The sequence below is a fragment of the Rhinoraja longicauda genome, chromosome 2 (genome assembly GCF_053455715.1).
Source record: "Rhinoraja longicauda isolate Sanriku21f chromosome 2, sRhiLon1.1, whole genome shotgun sequence".
In the NCBI taxonomy this organism is placed as follows: Eukaryota; Metazoa; Chordata; class Chondrichthyes; order Rajiformes; family Arhynchobatidae; genus Rhinoraja; species Rhinoraja longicauda.
In genome coordinates this window covers 18,163,463-18,187,214 of record NC_135954.1, presented here as the reverse complement: position 1 = coordinate 18,187,214, position 23,752 = coordinate 18,163,463, and the positions used below count along the sequence as shown (strand labels likewise).

The following is a 23,752-nucleotide window of genomic DNA, read 5'->3' as shown; positions in this document are numbered from 1 at the left end:
GCAGACCTAAATATTTGCCTGTATCATTTTCTTGTTTATCGGTTTTGTCTCAATGGTGTAAGGGTGCGAGGGTGGAACCTATCATGGCTATGGCGGAGAATGGAGTGCACCTTCCCGTGGAGTGTAATCTCACTTCAATTCACTCATTTTTAATTTTTATCTTGATTGAAACATTTACCAAACTTGTGAATCCACAATAATTCAGTATTAAATTAATAAATCAGTGAGATTAGTTCATAAATTCTTAAATTATAGGAGAATTAGTCCATTTAGGCGATCAAGTCTGCTCCACCGTTCAATCATGGCTGATCTTCTATTTTTCCCTCTCAATCCTGTTCTCCTGCCTTCTCCCCATAAATCCTGAAACCTGTATTAATGAGATTATTAGTTATCAACCTCTTGTAAAGTTCTGATTACCAATTATTTTGCATGTAATATGCAGCTTGGCAGTTTGATGAAAGATATCTAAATTATTCACATTTACAGTTGAAAAAACTAGGGTATATTTTGTGAAACCAAATACTATCTATTTAGTACAATGCAAATTTTGTGTATGGTTTGCATACTTCAAAACTGCACTCATTTTACTCAAGTCTAAGACACTGACACAGAGCAAGAAAAACAATGAATGAATATTGAGGTGTGAGGGTTGCTTATTTTTCCTCCAGTAGATTAAAATATCCATTCACCTTCACTCTCTGCCTGCTATCATCAATCAATTTTGTACCTAAGTTACAAATATCATTCCAGTAATGTTTTTTCTAACTGAAGAATAAATTAGTTATGACATATTTTGTTACATGCTGTTATAATATGATTTACCACAGTACCTTTTCCAATTGTCTCTTGATAATAAGTCTATTGGGATAGTTAAAAACAATAATTTCTACCTAGCAGCCTACTAATTCATAGTTCCCATTGTGAAAATTTATTTTGTCTTGGACTATCTTTGCCGATAATATAAAGGAGGATAGTAAAAGCTTCTTTAGGTACGTGAAGAGGAAAAAATAGCTAAGGCAAATGTGGGTCCCTTGAAGAACGAAGCAGATGAATTTATTATGGGGAACAAGGAAATGGCAGATGAGTTGAACCGGTACTTTGGATCTGTCTTCACTAAGGAAGATACAAACAATCTCCCAGATGTTCTAGTGGCCAGAGATCCTAGGGTGACGGAGAAACTGAAGGAAATTCACATTAGGCAGGAAATGGTGTTGGGTAGACTGATGAGACTGAAGGCTGATAAATCCCCGGGGCCTGATGGTCTGCATCCCAGGGTACTCAAGGAGGTGGCTCTAGAAATCGGACGTATTGGTGATCAATTTCCAATGTTCTATAGATTCAGGATCAGTTCCTTTGGATTGGAGGGTAGCTAATGTTATCCCACTTTTTAAGAGAGGGAAGAGAGAAAACAGGAAATTATAGACCAGTTAGTCTGACATCAGTGGTGGGGAAGATGCTGGGGTCAATTATATAAAAGACGAAATTGCGGAGCATTTGGATAGCAGTAACAGGATAGTTCCGAGTCAGCATGGATTTACGAATGACTAATCGTCTGGAATTCTTTGAGGATGTAACTAGGAAAATTGACAGGGGAGAGCCGGTGGATGTGGTGTACCTTGACTTTCAGAAAGCCTTTGACGAGGTCCCACATAGGAGATTAGTGGGCAAAGTTAGAGCACATGGTATTGGGGGTAGGGTACTGACATGGATAGAAAATTGGTTGGCAGACAGAAAGCAAAGAGTGGGGATACATGGGTCCCTTTCACAATGGCATTCTGTGACTAATGGGGTACCGCAAGGCTCGGTGCTGGGACAGCAGCTATTTACAATATACATTAATGACTTGGATGAAGGGATTAAAAGTAACATTAGCAAATTTGCAGATGACACAAAGCTGGGTGGCAGTGTGAACTGTCAGGAAGGTGCTATGGGGTTGCAGGGTGACTTGGACAGGTTGTGTGAGTGGGCAGATACATGGCAGATGCAGTTTAATGTGGATAAATGTGAGGTTATCCACTTTAGTGGTAAGAATAGGAAGGTAGATAATTATCTGAATGGTGTCAAGTTAGGAAAAGGGGACATACAACGAGATCTGGGTGGCCTATTGCATTAGTCACTGAAAGGAAGCATGCAGGTACAGCAGGCATTGAAGAAAGCCAATGGAATGTTGGCCTTCATAACAAGAGGAGTTGAGTATAGGAGCAAAGAGGTCCTTCTGCAATTGTACAGGGCCCTAGTAAGACCGCACCTGGAGCACTGTGTGCAGTTTTGGTCTAAAAAATTTGAGGAAGGTTATTCTTGGGATTGAGGGTGTGCAGCATAGGTTCACTAGGTTAATTCCCGGAATGGTGGGACTGTCGTATGTTGAAAGACTGGAGCAACTAGGCTTGTATACACTGGAATTTAGAAGGACGAGAGGGGATCTTATTGAAACATATAAGATTATTAAGGGATTGGAAATAAGGGGTAGGCCATTTAGAACGGAGATGAGGAAAAACTTTTTCAGTCAAGAGTTGTAAATCTGTGGAATTCTCTGCCTCAGAAGGCAGTGGAGGCCAATTCTCTGGATGCTTTCAAGAGAGAGCTAGATAGATCTCTTAAAGATAGTGGAGTCAGGGGGTATGGGGAGAAGGCAGGAACGGGGTACTGATTGAGAATGATCAGCCATGATCACATTGAATAGTGGTGCTGGCTCGAAGGGCCGAATGGCCTACTCCTGCACCTATTGTCTATTGATAGTAAAGCCACCATTGATATTACTTACTGTTTTATGTGATTTGTATTTTTCCCTTTTTTCTCCTTAGAGCAATCAACACCTTCAATTCAGTAGCCCAAGTTCAATATTTAAGGATTGAAAAATTGTGATCAGAGCTTCTGCTATCTTCATCTCTTCTATGTTGATACCAGAGAAAACATTTCATCTGGACTAAGTTCCATACCCATGACTGTGTAGCCAGACACAATTCCAGCACCATCTTTAATTCGCCAACATCACTACTATTGGATGAATAATGGGTTATGATGAATCAAAGTATAGGTGGGTGCTTGAAATCTGATTAAATAGTACCAGAACAAAACCTTGCTCTCAATGTCATCAAGACCAAGGAAGTGATTGTTGACTTTAAAGTGGGAAAGCCGAGGACCCACAAACCTATCTTTATTGGTGCGTTGGCAGTGTGCGAGAGTTAACTACTTTATGTCCTGGGCATACATATCTCTAAAGATCTGTGTTGGGCCCAGCACATTAATGCAATCATAAAGAAAGCTCATTAATGTCTCTACCTCCTTAGAAAATTGAGATTCAGTATGTTGATGAATACTCTCTTGAACTTCTATAGAGAGCATATAGACTGGTTGTATATTGACTGTTTACAAACCTGTTGTTCTGCTGCAAGTAAAAAAAATTGTTCTGGTTTGGTACATATGACAATAAAACACTTTTGGCTGTCCCATCATGGCCTGGTTCGGCAACTTGAAAGCTCCTGAACAAAGGAAATTACAAAAAGTATGGACACCATCCAGTCTATAACAGAAGGGATCCGTAGGAGGTGCTGCCTTATAAAGACTGCCACCATCATCGAAGACCTACCCTGGCCACGCTCTGACTTCACTCCCATTGGGAAGAACATCTGATAACCATGATCACCGGTTTCAAGAATAGCTTCTTCCCAACAACCATCAGGCTCTTGAACACAACACAAACCAATGAACTAGGAACTGTCTTTGGTTACACTAAGACTTTGGGCTTTTTTTGCACATATTGAGGTTATTCATTTATTATTTTTTTGTTTATTATATATTCTCTGTGTATTGAGACCTGTTATGATGCTGCAAATAAGAATTTCATTGTTCCATTGTCAGTACATATGACTCTTAACTGATGACAACCCAATTGTGGTGGCACAGTTAGTAGAATTGTTGCCTCCATTGACTTGACTTCAATCCAGAACTCGAGTACTGTCTGTATGGAATTTGCATGCTCTCCCTTCGACTGCCTGTGTTTCTTCATCTGTACGTTCTATTTTCCTTGCAATCACATTGACATGCAAGCTTGTAATTTAATAGGTCACTGTAAATTTCCCTTAGTATGTAAGTGAGTGGTTGGAATCTGGGAGGAATTACTGATGGGGTGGAGTGCAAAAAATTGTAGTAGTGTAGAATTAATGTAAATGTGTGCATGGTTGTCAGCATGTGTTCAGTCGACCGAAGTGCCCGTTTCCCTGCTTCTGACGCTATGATTATAATTAGTATAACTATTCAACCTAATTTTCCCGTTGAATCCTCAATCTATATCTCACCGTCTAAATTAACGTTGTATTATTGTAAAAAAATATTCAAACTGCTCTTCTTGCTTGACTTTTTCTGGCCCTATTTAGTTCCATCTTCCCTTTCGCAAGATTTTTGTTAATTGAAAAGAATGTATTTTAACTTTAATTTCCTTTTGCATTTAACCTTTTTCCTTTGTCAAACAATTCCTTGTGGGTAATATGATTGGGTTGAGTCTGAACTGTAATCGTACACTGTGGACGACTTGATTTTAATCATGTATAGTCTTTCCGCGGACTAGATAGCAAAAAGCTTTTCACAATAAACTAAACAAAATCCAGATTTTAAGCATTCCACTGCACATAATTTCAGGTTCCTTGTAAATACAAATAAATCCAGTATGCATGGTAATTATCTTCATGAACATTAAATTTATGTTGTTTTGAACGAGTTACAGTGACGAACTTTCATTTCAAAAATGAACACTGCTATGCATTTGAGACATTAACTCATTTTCCTCTCCCCACAAATACCGTCTGACCTGTAAAGTGTTTCTGGTATTTGTTCTATTTTTATCCATATTATCTTGAACTGTTGTGCCGAGCTTGTAACTATTCTGAACTATTGTGCAGTTGAACCTTTGGAAGGTCAAGTCTGCTTTGTCAAGGTCAAGACCCGCTGGGGTTGAGCATTTGGTCGGAGGCCGAGATTCTACATTTCCTTGATAAACATCTGCTTTGATCTGTCGTTTTCACATCTCACCCTTCCACATAGCTCTAGTCTCCTACTCCCGACTCTCAGCCTGAACAAGTGTCTCGACCCCGAAACGTCACACATTCCTTCTCTCCAGAGTTGCTGCCTGTCCCCGCTGAGTTATTCCAGCATTTTGTGTCTATCTTCTGTTGAAAACAGTTGCCGGGCAGCAAAAAGCCCGCTTCCATTGCGTTGCAGTCAATGACGGGATGATCGGGTTGAAGGAGGCTGACCAACATCCTCTCTCGCTACACCCCCTGTGTGCATTCATTTGTTCTGTATCCCTCTGTATCACCGTCTATATCTCTCGTTTCCTTCTCCCCGGACTCTTGTCTGAAGAAGGGTCTCGGCCTGAAACATTCCTTTGCTCCCTGACCTACTGAGTTACTCCAGCTTTTTGTGTCTTCGGTTTAAACCAGCATCTGCAGTTCCTTCCAACACAGACTGAGGGAGGCGGTGAGTTAGGGTACAGACTGATCACGTTGTTTGGTAAAAATCATCACAGTTTCGTGCAGTTTGCCCTCCCCTCCATCGTTGTTGGTGACGCGTTACGGCCCTGGCCTGGGACCCAACAAAACTTCATTAAGTCATACGATCGGTGTGGCAGCCGAAGCAAAGTTTCGGCTGTGAGTATAAGTTCCCTGCAGACGGCGCAAACACAGAGAGAGAAGAAAAGGCCTCTCGACCACCAAGTGATGTCAATGTTTCCCGGCTCGGTAGTGACGGGCGGCCGGGCTGCGGGGAGGAGTTCACTCCTGCTGCCGCCTCGCCGTTAGGAATGGAGAGCGGCATCGCGCCGACCTCCCAGCTGCTGTTCCGCGCTTGCGAAGATGGAAACTTCGAGAACGCCAGGCGGTTGCTGGAGCCCCCCGAGGAGGAGAAGAGAGCGGAGGCGGGCGAGGAGCCGGGTGTCGGGGTGCCGCAGGTGCCGGTCGACTGCACGGACGACGACGGCAACTCGGCCCTGCAGTTCGCGGCCGGCAACGGCCACGAGCAGCTGGTGCGGTTCCTGCTCATGAAGGGGGCCTCGGTGGACAGCCGCAACCACTACGGCTGGACGCCGCTCATGCAGGCGGGCCGCTTCGGCCACCTGAACGTGGCCCAGGTGCTGCTGGAGAACGGCGCGGACGCCAACGCGGCCAACAAGTTGGGCGCCGGAGTGTTAACGGCCGCGGCGCGAGGCGGCCACGCCGGGCTGGCACGCGCCCTGCTCGAGAGCGGCGCCCGCACGGACCTCGGCGGCGACACAGGCCCGCCCGGCTGCGGCGAGGAGGACGAGGAGGGGGACCGGGATCGGTCGGTCGCCGGCCGGACGACGGGTGACCTGACGCCGCTGATGGTGGCGGCGCAGCACGGCCGCGAAGCCGCCGTCAGGGTGCTCTTGGAATGGGGCTCGGTGGCCAGCCAGGCGGGCCACACCAGCGGCTGGAGCGCTCTCATGCTGGCGGCCCTGGGCGGGGAGCTGGGCGTGGCACAGCAGCTGATCGAGAGGGGGGCGGACCCCAATATGACCAACGCGGCGGGCATGACTGCCTTTCAAATCGCCTGCACCGCCAAACAGAGGGAGATGCGGCATTACCTGGACGCCAAGACCAGCAACAGACCCAAGTCGGGTAGGGTGTCGCTGTTTAGAATCGTTGATTAGAAAGAACTCGACCCGAAACGTCACCTATTCCTTTTTTCCAGAGGTGCTGCCTGACCCGCTGAGTTACCCCAGCTTTTTTTTCCCCCCTATCTTGGGTGTTACAATGCTGAGAACTATAATTTCCACTCTGTGTCTTCCCAATTTGCAGTGCCTAATGTACTCCAGTATGCCTTGATTGTATTTATGCACAGTGTTATCTGATTTGATTGGATAGCATGCAAAGCAAAGCTTTTCACTGTACCCTCAGTACGTGACAATAATGCACCTAAAAAGCATGGAAACAAACCTACCCACTGAAGGCAGCATCTCCCTGACCCGCTGTGCTACTCCAGTTTTTTGTGTCTTGTCTTTGGTTTAAACCAGCATCTGCAGTTTCTCCCAACACACCTTCTGTCCACTGAATCCACACTGACCATAGATCATGCTTTCACACTAGTTCTATGTTATTCCACTTTCTCATCCTCCCCCTACACACCAAGGGCAAGATTTACAGTGGTCAATTAACCTACGATCCTGCACCTCTTTAGAAAGTGGGAGGAAATCTGAGCAGCCAAGGGAAACCCACACTGTCATACAGAGAACATGCAAACTCCACACAGACAGAACTGGGGTCTCTAGCATTGCAAGGGAGTAGTTGTGCTGCCCCAGTGGGAGTGCACTAATCATAACTCCAGCCAATGGTCCTCTGTCCTTGACCTTTCTCCAGGGACCTCATGCGAAATAGGGGGTGCGCCTGTCGGAGTCAGCCAGCTGAGCACAGAGGTTCCCATCCCATGAGATGTCATGTAGTTGCAATGGGTCCTCCTATACCAATTTAAAGATAAAGACAATGCTTCCGAAACTTAAGCATTGTTTGTCCAGGAATCACTTAAAATATACAGCTGGTGTTTAATGGATTTATTTTTTGTGAAATTTCAGTTGACTGTATGTGAGGGACTTGCCTTTTTAAATAACAATTAGGAGCAGATATGGGGAAATTGGTTCTTCAAGTCTGTTTTGCAGTTTAATAGTGACCATGGCTTGTTTCCCAGCTTACCTGCAATGTCCTCACATTACATGATTTTAATTAATATCCAGAAATATGTCAATCTTGGTCTGGAATGAACCCTAACAAATACCTGGGGTAGCAAGTAAGTATATAATAATCTGCCAAATGAAGAAATTTTGTAGCTGCAAAAGACTGTGAGAATAGTCAATTCTCAGCAAGTCAGGTAGCAATTCTGGTAGATGTGGATAGGTGACATTTTAGGTCGGGTCCCTCCTTTTGATTCGAGTTGCATACTGTCCTGACTTAGAAATGTATCGTGCAATAGGACTAAATCTTCAAATTTCCTCCTCGGAAGCATTGAGAGTATCCTCATGATGAGGATTGAGGGAAAGCAAGATGGAGGCATGTAACTACCTTCTTATGGGCAATTAGGCATAGTCAATGAATGTTGTGAAATAATGAAGAATTAAAGAAAAATATTTGTTTATTAAACTAGCGTTAAGAGTCTTGAATAGGAGAGGGTGTCAGGTCTGTCTAATGAAGTTGCAAGCTACAGCAGATGCTAGAACTCAGCGGATTAGGCAGCATATATAGATGGAAATCAACAGACCATGCTTCAGGACGGGACCCTTCTTCAGGAAGGGAGTGGAGGAGAGATGACTAGCGATCAAGGCTGGAGGTATGGAAAAGATGAAAGGGTGCAGATGTGATAAGAAAGGGAAGGGGTGGTGATGAGCAGAAGGAGTTGATGGATTTGTCATAGATTTCTGTGGCTAGTCTATTTCCTGAGATGGAGAAATCAAGAAAGGGAAGAGAAGTGTCAGAGATAATCCAAGTGAAGTTGAGTTCAGGTGGAAGATGATAAAGTTGATGAAATTCCCTTTTGCATGGGTGCAGGAGACGGCCCCAATGCAATCATCGATGCAGCAGAGAAAACCTTGGGAAATGGTGCCAGGGTACGTTTGGAGCAAAGAATGTTCTTCATTGCCAAGGATAGCTGGGTAACATGTATGTACCCTTGGCTACATACCTTAGATTTGAAGAAAGTGAGAGGAATCAAAAGAAAAGTTGTTGAGAGTGCGAAAGTGTCCCATCATGAGGAGGAGGGTGTTGGTTGAGGTGAACTGGTTGGCTCACTGTTCAACAAAGAAATGGAGGGCCCTGAGAACTTACTGATGGGCAATGGAGGTATAAATAGACTGGATGTCCATGGTAAAGATGAGGTAGTTGGGGTCCAGAAATCATGAGTCACGAATGTTTTATTGTTATATCTCCCGAAACAGAACAATGAAATTCTTTCTTGCAGCAGCACAACAGATATATAAACATAGTACTATGTAAACATAATAATACATCATGGCCTGATGCGGCATCTTGAATGCCAAATATCTATATTACTCTGACTATATCCAGTAGTAAACATAAGTGTGTTGTATTACTATGACTGCATCCAGTAGTTCAGTAAACCTGCTAGTCCAGCATTGCCACAATTCTGAGGGTGCTAAATCATCTAGGATTTGCTGTACAGTTGTGTACATAAAGGAATAATAATTGATATCTGATGAAGGAAAACTGCATTATTTAACAATAAATTAGTAAAATATTTAAATAATGTTCTTTGCTTTGCTTTCAGATGAAGAGAAAAGGAGACCAGACATATTTTGTGCCTTAAAACTGGGTAAACATCACACTACAATTTATTATATATTGGTTGTGAGGAAACAATGAATTCCACAAGAGGGCACTTATTGATCAGAAAACTACCGCGGCACGGTAGCGCAGCGGTAGAGTTGCTGCTTTACAGCGAATGCAGCGCCGGAGACTCAGGTTCGATCCTGACTACGGGTGCTGCACTGCAAGGAGTTTGTACGTTCTCCCCGTGACCTGCGTGGGTTTTCTCCGAGATCTTCGGTTTCCTCCCACACACCAAAGACGCACAGGTATGTAGGTTAATTGGCTGGGTAAATGTAAAAATTGTCCCTAGTGGGTGTAGGATAGTGTTAATGTACGGGGATCACTGGGCGGCACGGACATGGAGGGCCGAAAAGGCCTGTTTCCGGCTGTATATATATGATATGATATGATATTACCATTAAGTCTTCTGGTTAATTTTGAATTGATATGATATCCTTTCCAGGCTCAATTATTCCAATTGCCTCCTCACTTGGCATTCATTTTTCACCTTGCCATAAACTGAAGCATATTCAAAATTATTCAATTTATACCATTTCATTCTCCCATTAGTCCTATGCTCATGAAAATGTACTGGCTCCTGTGGCACTTTTAGTTTATTTTTTGTTCTTTTTATTATGTCAGATCTCCACAACCTGATATCTCCCCCTTTAATTTTTTGCATTCCTCGCACTAGGTTCTTGAGACCCCCCCCTCTACTTTATTCTTATACCTAACATTGATGTCCTTTTAGTGCCTGATTGAAAAAAGGCATTGAAAGGGGGAGCAGGAGCAAAGATGCGGTGAATAATGATTTTTTGACTGTATCTTGTAAAGTTTGTGAAGTGGATTCAACAGTAATTCCTGAATAGAATTGCACAATGTGGAAGAATATAGCTCTTGATTAACTTTTTCAAATAAGAGGCAAATGGGTTAAATGCTGCTTATTCTTTTCTGGCAGCTGCAGAATTCTAACATAAATCTTTATACTTGTTTGCTTTTTGAGCGTGATATTATTACCGCACCAATATTATTTCTTTATCAGATTTAAAAACTCAAGCTTTTAGCATTTTTGTGAAGTATCTAGGGATGCTTTGCAATGTACATACAATTTATGGAGTTCCGCAGAGGTCGGTGCTGGGGCAGCTACTCTTCACGCTGTATATCAATGATTTGAATGAGGGAATTGAAGGCTTTTTGGCCAAGAGAAAGCAGGGACTCTGCAGAAGGACTTGGACAGATTGGGAGAGTGGGCAGAGAAGTGGCAGATGGAATATAGTGCAGCAAAGTGTGGAGCCATGCATTTTGATAGTAGGTGTAGACTATTTTCTAAATTGGGAGAGAATCCAGAAATTGGAGATGCAAAGGGACTTGGGAGTGCTGGTGCAGGAGTCCCCAAAAGTTAATCTGCAAGTTGAATCGGCGGTAAGGAAAACAAACTCAATGCCAGCATTTATTTCAAGTGGGCTTGTATGCAAAAACACGGATGTAATGCTGAGGCTCAATAAGGCGCTGGTAAGGCTGCATTTGGAATATTGTGAGCAATTTTGGGCACCATATCTGAGGAAGGATGTGCTGGCTCTGGAGAGGATCCAGAGGAAGTTTACAAGAATGATCCCAGAATGTTAACCTAAGATGGGCGTTTGTCCACACTGGGTCTGTACTCGCTGGAATTTAGAAGAATGAGGGGGGGACCTCATTGAAATATACAGAATAGTGAAAGGCTTGGATAGAGTGGATGTGGAGAGGATGTTACCACGAGTGGGAGAGTCTAAGACTAGAGATCATAGCCTCAGAATTAAAGAATGTTCTTTTAGGAAGGAGATGGGGAGAAATTGTTTTTGTCAGAGGGTGGTGAATCTGGAATTTATTGCCACTGAAGGCTGTGGAAGCCAAGTCAATAGACAATAGACAATAGACAATAGGTGCAGGAGTAGGCCATTCAGCCCTTCGAGCCAGCACCGCCATTCAATGCGATCATGGCTGATCACTCTCAATCAGTACCCCGTTCCTGCCTTCTCCCCATACCCACTATAAGGTCATCCCTCAGCTTCCTGCACTCCAAAGAATAAAGTCCGAGACTGCCCAACTTCTTCCGATTGCTCAGTCCCTTGAGTCCATGCAGCATCCTTGTAAATCTTCTCTGCACCTTTCCAGATAAATGCCATCTATGCTGGAGCAGGGTGATTAAAACGGAACACAATACTCCAAATACAGCCTTGCAATGCCTCCTGTAACTGTAACATAATGTCCCCACTTCTATTCTCAATTCCCTGACTGATGAAGACCAATGTGCTGAAATCCCCCTTCGCCACCCTATTTACCTGCGACACTACTTTTAGGGAACTGTGTACTGCTAGATCCCTCTGCTCTACAACATTTCCCAGGGCACTACTGTTAACTGTAAAAGTCCTGTTCTGGTTCGACTTCTGAAAATGCAACAGCTCGCACTTATCTGAGTTAAACTCCATTAGCTATTCCTCGGCCCACTTGCCCATCTGATCAAGATCCCACTGTAATTGTTGATATCCATCTTCACTTTCTCTGATATTACCTTGGCATCAGGTTTGACACAAACATTATGGGCCTAGGGGGGCGTTCCAACAGCTCTCTTATGTTCTCTTAGCGTCATGTGCAAACTTACTACTCATGCTTTGTACATTCTGAGCCAAATCATTAATATAGATGACAAATGGCAATACTGCCAGCACCGAACCCTGTGGCACACCGATCCACAAGGCAACACCACTTGTCACAGGTCTCCAGTCTGAAAAAACAATCTGTCAGCACCACCCTCTGCTTCCTACCATGAAGCAAATCTGTACCCAGTTGACTATCTCTCCTTGGAACCCATTCCATCTAACCTTCCTATTATGTGGAATTTATAAAATGTATTTTTGAAGTTTATGTGGATTATATCCTACCCTCATTAACCTTGGTTAATTTTTCGAAAACAATTAAATTTGTGAGACATGATCTGCCACCCACAAAATCTCATTGACTATCCATAGTCAACCCCTGTCTTTCCAAATATACACCGATGAGCCAAAACGTTATGACCACTGACAGATGAAGTGAATAACATTGATTATCTTGTTACAGTGGCACCTGTCAAGGGGTGGGATATATAAGGCAGCAAGTGAACAATCAGTTCTTGAAGTTGATGTGTTGGATGCAGGGGAAATTGGCAGGAGTAAAGACCAGAGCAACTTTGACAAGGACCAAATTGTTATGGTCAGATGACTGGGTCAGAGCATCTCTGAAACGGCAATGCTTGTGAGGTGCTCCTGGTCAGCAGTGGTGAGTACCTACTGACAGTGGTCCGAGGAGGGACAAACCGGCGACAGGGTGTTGGGCGCCCAAGGCTCATCAATGTATGACGGCAACGAAGGCTATCCCATCTGGTCTGAACCGACAGTAGGTCTACTGTGGCACAAGTCACAGAAAACTTTAATGGTGGTCACGGGAAGAATGTGTCACAATACTCAGTGCATTGTACCCTGCTGCGTATTGGGCTGTGTAGCCGCAGACCGGTCAAAGTGCCCATGATGATCCCGTTCACCGTCGAAAGCACTTAGATTGGGCACGCGAGCATCGGAACTGGACTTTGGAGCAGTGGAAGAAGGTCGCCTGGTCTGATGAGTCCTACTGAGGGGGGATCTTATAGAAACATATAAAATTCTTAAGGGGTTGGAGAGGCTAGATGCGGGAAGATTGTTCCCGATGTTGGGGAAGTCCAGAACCAAGGGTCACAGCTTAAGGATAAGGGGGAAGTCTTTTAGGACCGAGATGAGAAAACATTTCTTCACACAGAGAGTGGTGAATCTGTGGAATTCTCTGCCACAGAAGGTAGTTGAGGCCAGTTCATTGGCTATATTTAAGAGGGAGTTAGATGTGGCCCTTGTGGCTAAAGGGATCAGTGGGTATGGAGAGAAGGCAGGTACAGGTTACTGAGCTGGATGATCAGCCATGATCATATTGAATGGCGGTGCAGGCTCGAAGGGCCGAATGGCCTACTGCTGCACCTATTTTCTATGTTTCTATTTTCTTTTAGATCACGTGGATGGCCATGTACTTGTGCGCCATTTACCTGGGAAAGTGATGGCACCAGGATGCACTGTGGGAAGACGACAAGCCGGTGGAGGGAGGGTGATGGTCTGGGCTGGGAATCCCTGGGTCCGCCCATTCATGTGAATGTCAATTTGACACGTGTTACCTGCCTAAACATCATTGCAAACCAGGTCATGGCAATGGTATTCCCTGATGGCTGTGGTCTTTTTCAGCAGGATAATGTGCCCTGCCACATTGCACACATTGTTCGGGAATGGTTTGAGGAACACGATGAAATGTTCATAGTGTTGCCCTGGCCTCCAAATTCTCCAGATCTCAATCCAATTGAGCATCTGTGGGATGTGCTGGATCGACCAATCCAATCCACAGTGGCTCCACCAGGCAACTTACAGGACTTGAAGGATCTGCTGCTAATGTGTTGGTGCCAGATACCACAGGACACCCTCAGGGGTCTTGTCCAGTCCATGCCTCGGCGGGTCAGCGCTGTTTTAGCGGCACACAGAGAACCAACAGCATATTAGGCAGGTGGTCATAATGTTTTGACTCATCAGTGTATGTGTACCTTTTCCCTCAGAGTGCTCTCCAGTAACTTTTCTACCACAAACGTTAGGCTTATCTGCCTTTGGATCCCAGATTTTTCTTTGCAACCCTTCTTAAATTATGGCACAGCAGTAGCCTCCCTTCAATCTTCTGGAACTCGCCCATGTCTAAAAATGATTCATGGATTCTAGAGTCGAGGTGAGATTTTAGACCTTCATAAAGGACGAGACCAAGTGGACCCGTTGGGCCCAAACCTCTCCTATATTGGTGCAGCACCCTCTCCTCTTCCTCCCCCCCCCCCCCCCCCCCCCATCCTCCCCTAGGAGATAGATTTAAACTTTAAAATGTGAATAACCTTAAAAAAATAACATCGATTTCAATGAAACTTCTTCCATTAGCACCAAAGGGATGACGGTGAGTAAGGTGGGCCTAAAATTGTTGTGCTATCGTGTACCGGTTTGGCTGTAGTTCAGAAACAAACAATAGTTTTAATATATACATGAGGTTACGGAGTGCTTAGAATTTCATGATAAAATAGGCTAAAGTCAGTGTGGTTTTATGAAGGGAAGATCCTGCATGACAAATGTGCTGGCATTCTTTGAAGAAGGAAATAGCAGGACAGACAAAGACAGTCAGTGGATGTTGTTTACCTAGATTTTCAGAAAGCCTTTGATAAACTGCCACATGTGAGGCTCCTAAGGAAGATGAGAGCCCATGGTATCAAATGTTAAGCCTCGAGTGCTGTCTGTGTGGAATTTGCACATTATCCTTGTGACCGTGTGGGTTTCCTCCGAGTGCTCCGGTTTACTGTCACATCCCAAGATGTGCGGGTTTTAGGTTATTGGTCTCTATAAAGTGTCCCTAGTGTGTAAGGAGTGAGAAAGTGGGATAACATTGAACGAATGTGAGCAGGTCATCGGCGTGGACTCAGTGGGCCAAATGGGCTGTTTCCATGCTATATCTCTTGTTAAAGTAAAGGTTCTATAAATATGTTTTTGCCATGAAATATCTGCGATGAGATTTTTGTTTTGATGACTGCATATTTTCAACGTTTTTTGTATCCCTACTAATCTGTATTCTGCATTTGTTTTGTTTGTAAATAGGAAGCTATCCGTTGGTGAAGGAGATTCTTGATGAAGATGCAAATCAGGCCAATATTGTTAATGCAGATGGTGCCTCTCCATTAATGATTGCTGCCATGACAGGTCAGCTAGAGCTTGTACAACTTCTTAGTGAGAGGAACTCTGATATTGACAAGCAAGATGGTGTACATGGGTGGACAGCCTTAATGCAAGCTACTTACCATGGGTACATAAAACAAACTTATTAAATTTAACCTATTATACTAATTTTTATGTTTTTTTTAGGAAGTTATTGGAAATTTTAATTTGAGTTTTGCTTTAATAACACTTCAATACGACGGGAACAAATTTTATATTTAAACTTTGGACAGCGAAGCAAGTATCTTCCTTTTGGGTTAGCATTAATTTATTGAATTAGCATTGCCAATTTTCAAAGAAAAAAAAAGCTTTTCTGTCCTCCAATCCAAAGTTATTAGTATCAATTTTTCAACTCAACACATTATTCAACATTTTAAAATTATACTTTGAGGCAGTGGTTTGTGTTTTAATGCATGGATAAATTGGACATAGAAAATTTGAGCTTGGATATTCGATGGAAAATGTATTATTTTCAAATGTTAAAGCACAAGTTGATAATTTTAAATACTGAGAGACGGAAACAATACTTTATTTCAAAATAACTTTTGAATAACTTGTGGCATCTATAAATGTGGATTATTTGTATTTTCTTTCTTAAGGAGCAAGGATGTTGTGAAGTATTTGTTGAATCAAGGAGCAGATGTCAATCTCTGTGCCAAGGATGGAGTAACCGCATTTGATCTTGTAATGCTACTAAATGATCCAGGTAAATTCAAGAAATACCTGGTTGTTTAGTTTAAATATTGCATCATATTGTGATTATGAACTCCCACAAAGTAAGAAATGTGTGGTGAAGAATTCTAAACATTCACTTTTCTTTTTTATGTTAAAATTCAGAAGCATAGAAAAGTTATTCAGTATTTGTCATCTTGCTGGCAAATATATACATTGTTGTCTTGTAGGTTTTCCTGATTCGGGTATCAGAACACAAAATAATGCAAAGTTTGAAACTGATCTTCCATTGTCATTTTTGCCATTTTGACTTTTAAAAAAAACCTCCCCAATAATTCTTTGTTCCCCAAACCTGGTTGTTCAAGGAGGATAGATGTTAGTTGTGTCTTTAACGACATAAACTGTATCTATTCTCATCCTCTTATTCATCAGGAACTTGAATATCTGGGTTTAAGAAAATAAACAATGCTATAGATGCGGCTTTGCATTCTCCTGATCGCCTCAACTCCATGGAACCTCTTTTAAGGTTTTAATAATATAATAATAATAAACATTTATTTTTTATAGCGCTTTTCCAAATGCTCAAAGACGCTTTACAAAAACAGTCAAGACATAAAAACAAACAGACAAACTATCCTGACGGAGAAGCGGCGAACAAATAGCGCCAGCGTCCTCTCACGTCAGGGTCCGGCAGTAGACAATAAAGAACACAAGACACACAATTACAATTTTAACACAAACGGCCATCACAGTGATTGCTCCAGGCACACCCTCACTGTGATGGAAGGCAAAGAAAAGTCTTATCTCCTCCTCATTCTTCCCCCGTGGTGCCACGAGGCGATCGAGGCTCCCGACTTTTGAAGCCCCCACTGGGCGATGGAAAGTCCCAGGGCCGAGCCAAGCAGGCCGATGAAGGTCCTGAGCCCCCACCGGGCGATGGAAAGTGCCGCGGCCGAGCCACGCAGGGCGATGAGGGGCCTGCGAGCGGGTCGATCAAACCTCGTGCTCCGGGGCGGTCGAAGCTGCTACGGCTGGAGCTCCCGAAAGCCGGTCGCCAGCCAGGGACCTGCGAACTCCAGATGTTGCGGTCTGCAGATGTATCTCTGTTCAACACATAAGTCATAAATGATAGGAGCAAAATTAGGCCTTTCGGCCCATTAAGTACACTCCACCATTCAATCATGGCTGATCTATCTCTCCCTCCTAACCCATTCTCCTGCCTTCTCCCCATAGCCCCTGACACCTGCTGACATTCACATGCTGCTCTTTAAATTCAACTGCACATAGAAAAATAAATGTTGAAATTCTTTGAGAAATGCCCCTTTTTGCCATACGATTTAAATTGGTGGATTATTAATGTCATAAATGGCTGTCGACAATATTAAGCTGATGGGCTGACTTGCATGCTTTGGTGTGCATATTCCAGGTGAAATCTAGATTTGTGTTGTGCATTCATGACGCATGCGGGACTGTCTGAAGCACATGCCAAAAATATTTTAAAGCATCACAAATATAGTGTTCAAGTCCCAAGTGAATATAGTGTCAATTAAAACTTGATAAGACTAATGCAATAAAAGTTTAGGGGAGAATGAGATGTATGCTGTAATTTGTTATTTTTGGTTGTTAAAAATCTGCACAGAAGAATCGACCAAATGTCCAGGCTTGTGCGAAGCCTTAATACATTGATTTGTCATTGGCCCTTCTTTCTTGTATCCAGTCAGCCACTAAAACAGTTTTAATCTTCTCGACACAATATCGCCCATTGCACTTCTGTTTCCAGCTTGATTACATAGCTTGAACATCTTAATTTTATCATTTTTTGGCATGCTTCCATGCCAAAGGTAAAGTTTAACTTTTAACAGTTTCTATTTTCATTGCGGAAAGTAACCGGAAGCTATTCTATTTATTAGATACAGAACTTGTACGACTTCTTGCATCTGTCTGCATGCAAGTTGATAAAGAGAGAAGTAAACCCAAATCCAAGACTGTACCTCGTTCAAGAAGTAAACTGTCCTTAAATATCCCTGCACCTCCGGAGGACAAGGGGGGATTAAAGGTATAAAAATAGTTGATCAGTGCAATTTTATTTACCCTTTTGGAGCAATGTTTTGCCTGCATTCACACTTTCCAGATAGAAATTGCCCTTTTTTATTTGTTTCTGCATGGTCATTATCTTTAACCAGGAATTTATTACTTGTGTATACTAAATTTAACAATGTACTTACCAATGATGCATTGTAACTTTCTGCACACTCTTTTACAAAGTTGAAGCTCTGTTTTTCATTAAATTCCTGGTTTTATTAATCAGACATTAATGATTAATTAACATTTCTAGTTTATAGATTGGTATCTGAGTTTTAAAATTTCCTATTGCTGAAAGGTCAAGTTAGCAAATTTTAAGGAAACAAGTGAGAAATAATTGGCTTTATGGTTAAGATTATTAATTTCCTTGTTTGTCCTTGTTTGTCCACTTAAGCTGTTACGAAAATGGCAAGTCTACTTGGTAAAACGTTATCTTAGAATCATAGCATCATACAGCATGAAACAGGCCCTTCGACCCATCTTGCCCACGCCAACAAAGATGTCCCATCTACACCCATCTTGCTTTTGGCCTATGCTCCTCTAAACCTTTACTATCCATGTATCTGTCCAAATGCCTTTTAAATGGTGTTACAGTACCTGCCTCAACTACCTGCTCGGGCAACTCATTCTATATATCAAAGTGGAAAAAGTTGCCCCTTGGATTCCTATTGAATCTTTCCTCTCTCACCTTAATTGTATATCCTCAGGTTCTTGGTTCCTCTATTCTGGTACAAGACTCTGTACTTTCACCCTATCCTCCTCAAGAACTTAGACACATCTATAAATTCACCCATCAGCCTTCTTCACTCCAAGGAATAAAATCCTGGCCTGCCCAACTTCTCCGTACAGCTCAGGCCCTCGATTCCTGGCAACATCCTTGTAAATCTTGAGCAACTTTGAAAGACAGTTATTAAGTGCCAATTAGAGGCTTATTTCCACAGTTTAAGTTAAAAATAATTTTGTTTACAATTAACTCCTCACACTTTGTTACTTTCGTCATTGTCAAAAGGCTTCTGGATTTTGCATCAAATACATTTGTGAAAAATACCTAAAGTTATTGTGAGAATTTCACTAGGAGAGCCATTGTGAATATTCATCAGATGACTAACCAATAATTCTAGAAACTCATTAGCATATGCAATTTCATATTAGCATAACTATAAGCTATTTTAGAATTTAGAAATACCACTCTTTAGCATCTTAAAGTGTGACATTCCCAGAATTAATGTATTTTTAACTAATTGGTTTGGAGCAGGATGGATCAATTGATATATTTAATGATTTTGACCCCTTTTTAGTTGACTGTTGACCAATTTAAATATTCTTTTTCTTTATTGTGTCTAGTCTTGGTGGAATAGAATGTCCAACAGATTCCGTAAATTGAAATTGACTAGGACACTTAGACAAGGCTTTTCCTCAAATCGGCTTGCCCCTTTCTTAGATGACCCTAAAATTGGATTGGATTCAACAATGAAAGCCACCCCAAAGGATGGGTTCAATGATTCAGCCTTGACATCTGCAGGCAATATAGATTTCTCTATGGCTTGGACATCACAAAGCAAGAATGGTGGTGAGTTAATCTATTTTTAAAATACCTTTTTAACCATTTAAAAAATGTCAATAAAGTCTGCAATTGGTAATTAAGCTTATCTTTCGTCATGCTCCTTTAAGTGTATGTACTGCAGTTAATTTAAACCTAAAAACTTGGTGTTAAAATTGTTAATGGTGTTCCATGAAATGTATAGGTTTCAGGTTCCTGTACTTCCAAATGGTAGTCGCGAGATGAGAGTGTGACCAGGGTGGTGATAGGTCTTTGATATTAGCTCCTTTTTGAGGCAGCACCTCCTATAGATCCCTTTGATGGTGAAAAGATGGGTTGGTGCGATGAATGTAAAATTGGGAATGCGTTGAACTAATGCCTCCTTTCTGTTTGGATGTCTTCCAAGTTACCCTTTCCTATTTGTCTTGGATTTTCTTCGGAATATATTCACCTCTAGACATATTCACCTCTGACTTGGGTCTGAATCTTGGCCATCTGCAGACGTTGTATGCATGCATGTACAGGGACAGATGTATGCCCAAAAACATACTTGTATGCAGGAATAATAAGCAGGCACATTTATGCATATGTACATCATACCAGATTTAAATCATGGATCCTTGGTTTTGTTGAAATTGTGTATCATTTTCATCTATAATAATGATGCAACTAATTTTGAGGATAGTGCTTGAAAAAGATTAGAGATTGAATGCTTTATCTTAATGTAATTTAAATTAAACGAAAATCCCAATTTTACCTGAAGCACAACGTACACAGGTTACATTACAAGAAGGGTTTCAACCCGAAACGTCATCCATTCCTTCCCTCCAGAGATGCTGCCTGACCTGCTGAGTTACTCCACCATTTTGTGTCTACCTTCGATTTAAACCAGCATCTGCAGTTTTCTTTCTTACTTATTTGTTTTGTATCTTTTGGAGTGCTTATTGCAATTGTTCTTCCAGTGTTCTGGCTGATGCTTAGCCCGTTACTATCGTCATCAGAACAAATTAACATGAATTATCTTTGTACAGTTTGTGGAAACTGTGCACAAATTAAATGTTTCATTTCCCAAGTTCAGTGACGATATTTCTAATTTCAGGTCTGGAATAACCTGAGGTTGTGAAAGACATTATCTTAATATAACCAATTCCTTCCTTATCCTTAAAAACAAAATGTGGTGATTTGTTGAAAGACTATACTGCAGCATTTTCATGATTCTGCTTGAAACAATTGTTTGTCAGTGTACTGTAATCTAACCTGCAAAATAACATGCAGAGATAAACCAAAACTTAATGCAATAAACTTTAGGCATTTGTTAACCAAGAGTTGGAGTCTACATCTTTTCAAACACCTTCAACTTTCTCAACCTCCGTATTGTTGATGAAGAACAAACAAACATTACCTGGCCTGTTAAATGCTTTTATTTTCTAATGTGGATTATTTAATTGAGACTATAACACCATTTAAAAAATACTTGGACAGATACATGAGTAAGGAAGGTTTAAAAGGATATGGGCCAAATGCAGGCAAATGGATCTAGCTTAGACGGGGCATCTTGGTTGGCATGGACGAGTTGGGCCAAAGGGCCTATTTCGGTGCTATGTGACTCTATGACTAAAACAGCTTTATGAAGGACTAAGCAATGTAGTTGCATGTAACTGCCCCCCTATGATACTAGGTAAAGACATTCATTGTCAGTACTGGGCATAATTAACTTTCCTGTTTGTTGAATACTGTTATGCTACTTTGAGCTAGAGTTGCACAACATTTAATATCAATACTTATTGTATTAGATTGTGAAGATTACTATTAGCAATTGCATTTTAATATGTTTGCTTTGATTTGCACTAAACTTTGCAGAACAGAATAAGTACTAAAATATTTGGTGTCAAATATGATATTGTTCTTTTTTGTTTAAATTTAATTTAAAGGACATCCCCATACTTGTACAGAAAAAGATGATGTTCTTCTTACAACTATGGTAGGTTATGAATTTATCTTTCAGGGAGTCTTATTTTCCATATATTGGCAAATTAAAATTTGAGATTTTACAATGTTAGAATTGTTGTTAATCTTAGTCCTACAAGTACATTACAAAAGCTAGTGACCACAAATTGTTGACCGCTTTGGTCAATACAGTATTATAGCCAGAAAATAAATGATAATTCAATAACTTCACTTGCATCCTGTTATTTTTGAGGTGAAATGTACTGATCCAGTGAATAAAATAATTTGGCATATTCTCATCAATTGATTTCAATTAACTCCTCGTTAATTGACCATTAAAATGCTTCATAGTGAAAAAATCAAAACATTTTCCACTGGTCATTGTTGTGACTTTGGCAATTTCTGTTTCCCATCTTGGTCATCCTTGTGGGTTTCCTGAGTGATTATAAATTGAATGTAAACTGGATTTTTGACACAGAAACCTTGTTTGAGTCGATCAAGATTCTTACTTTAATTTTGTCAATTGAATTTATACTGTGATATTTTGTTTAATTGAGACAGTAATCTGAAATGTTCAGAAATGTAGTTTATGGCAACGTTACGGTGAAAGAGTGGGAGAGTACAGTTCATGATCTGCGATCCAGTGATCGATGTATTTTGCGCCTGAAATGTTTTAAAAGGATAAAGGAAAGGAATAATGTTCCGCAGTTGTAACTTACAGGAATGGTTCATAACCTAAATCTTTCAGAAGTTAGAAATGAACAAAAACAGTGTGTGGGAGAGGATCACAATAACAACTACGATGGGAGAACAAGCAGAAAGTGTGGCTGCCACCTGGCCTCACTGACTCAGTGAGTGAGTCTTATAAGTTCATGTCATGGGAGCTGAATTAGGCCAGTCAGCCCATGAAGTCCACTCTACTATTCGATCATGACTGATCTATCTTTCCTATCAACTCCATTCTCCTGCCTTCTCCCTATAAACCTTGACACCCCTACTAATGAAGAATCTGTCAATCTCCGCCTTAAAAATGCTCAATGACTTTGCCTCCACAGCTGTCTGTGGCAATGAATTCCACAGATTCACCACCCTCTGACTAAAAACAAATTCCTCCTCATCTTTTTTCTAAAGATACGTCATTTTATTCTGAGGCTATGTCCTCTGGTCCTCGACTCTCCCACTAGTGGAAACATTCTCTCCACAACCACTCTATCCAGTCTGCTTTGCTTGACCCTACCCTTGATTGTTGCAGCTTATTCGTATCCCTAATTCTATGGTTCAGATATTCACTAGAATGTGATGTGAAACTTGAATTTTGGTTTTAATATGCAAGGTTATAAGAAAGTACAAGGATGTGGAGTGGACTAATGAACTGAAAATAAATCTAACATATGAAAGCATGTCTTTCTAAGTTGCTATCATGTTCAAAAGAAATGATGGAGAATATTCTTGCTATACAGCTGTTCTGCATATAATTTTATTTTAATGCAGTATGATTAAAATTAGCCATTCCCGGGTTTCCAGGGCTTCTACTTGGTAGTTTTACTTTTTAGATCGGGTGCAAAGAATTGTAAACCAAGAATGTTGCCTGTTTTGAATGTCTCTAAATGTCACATGATAATTTAAAGTTGCAAAGTATCAGCTCTGCTTGTCGTTATGACATCCCTCTGTTTCAGTTAAGAAATGGTGCACCTTTTACTCGCCTTCCCAGTGACAAGCTGAAAGCAGTTATTCCTCCATTTCTGCCTCCATCAAATTTTGAAGTGTGGAGTTCGGATAGGATACGAATGAGCAAAGATGGCAAAATGGAACATACAGCATTATCTATGCCTCGCAGGTTTGCAAAGGCCAACTTCAACAGCAGTGGAAATTCTGACATAGTAAGTTCCTTTCCATGTTTTACTCCCCTCTAGCACATCTGTTTTCAGGGATGGATTTTGCTGGAATTTTGGGTAGAAACTTTTCAAAATGATTTTTGTGCCATAAGAGTATTTATTGTCAAAGAACCATTTTCGCTGAAAATGCAAGTGAATAAGCTGGTGACCAAACAGAAACATAGAAAATAGGTGCAATAGGAAGCCATTTGGCCCTTCGAGCCACCACCACCATTCATTGTGATCATGGTTGATCATTCATAATCAGTAACCTGTGCCTCCCTTGATTCCACTAGCTCCTAGAGCTCTATCTAACTCTTTTAAATTCATCCAGTGAATTGGCCTCCACTGCCATCTGTGGCAGAGAATTCCACAAATTCACAAAATGCTGGAGTAACTCAGCGGGTCAGGCAGCATCTCAGGAGAGAAGAAATGGGTGACGTTTCGGGTCGAGACCCTTCTTCAGACCCGAAACGTCACCCA

The 23,752-nt window shown here is 41.6% G+C and overlaps 1 protein-coding gene across 3 annotated transcripts in view; it reads left to right on the top strand.

Annotated features, from left to right (window-relative positions):
• Positions 1-5,492: 5,492 nt before the first annotated feature.
• Positions 5,493-23,752, top strand: part of anks6 (ankyrin repeat and sterile alpha motif domain containing 6) — a 53,448-nt gene continuing 35,188 nt past the window's right edge. For all 3 annotated transcript variants that reach the window (XR_013548461.1, XM_078415632.1, XM_078415624.1), the window contains exons 1-8: positions 5,493-6,632; positions 9,286-9,330; positions 15,038-15,242; positions 15,754-15,860; positions 17,737-17,882; positions 19,253-19,478; positions 21,380-21,429; positions 23,072-23,275. Coding sequence is in view for 2 of the 3 variants with exons in the window: in XM_078415632.1 (XP_078271758.1) it covers positions 5,798-6,632; positions 9,286-9,330; positions 15,038-15,242; positions 15,754-15,860; positions 17,737-17,882; positions 19,253-19,478; positions 21,380-21,429; positions 23,072-23,275 (1,818 nt within the window). In the remaining variant the exon portion in view is untranslated. The remainder of the gene's footprint in view (positions 6,633-9,285; positions 9,331-15,037; positions 15,243-15,753; positions 15,861-17,736; positions 17,883-19,252; positions 19,479-21,379; positions 21,430-23,071; positions 23,276-23,752) is intronic.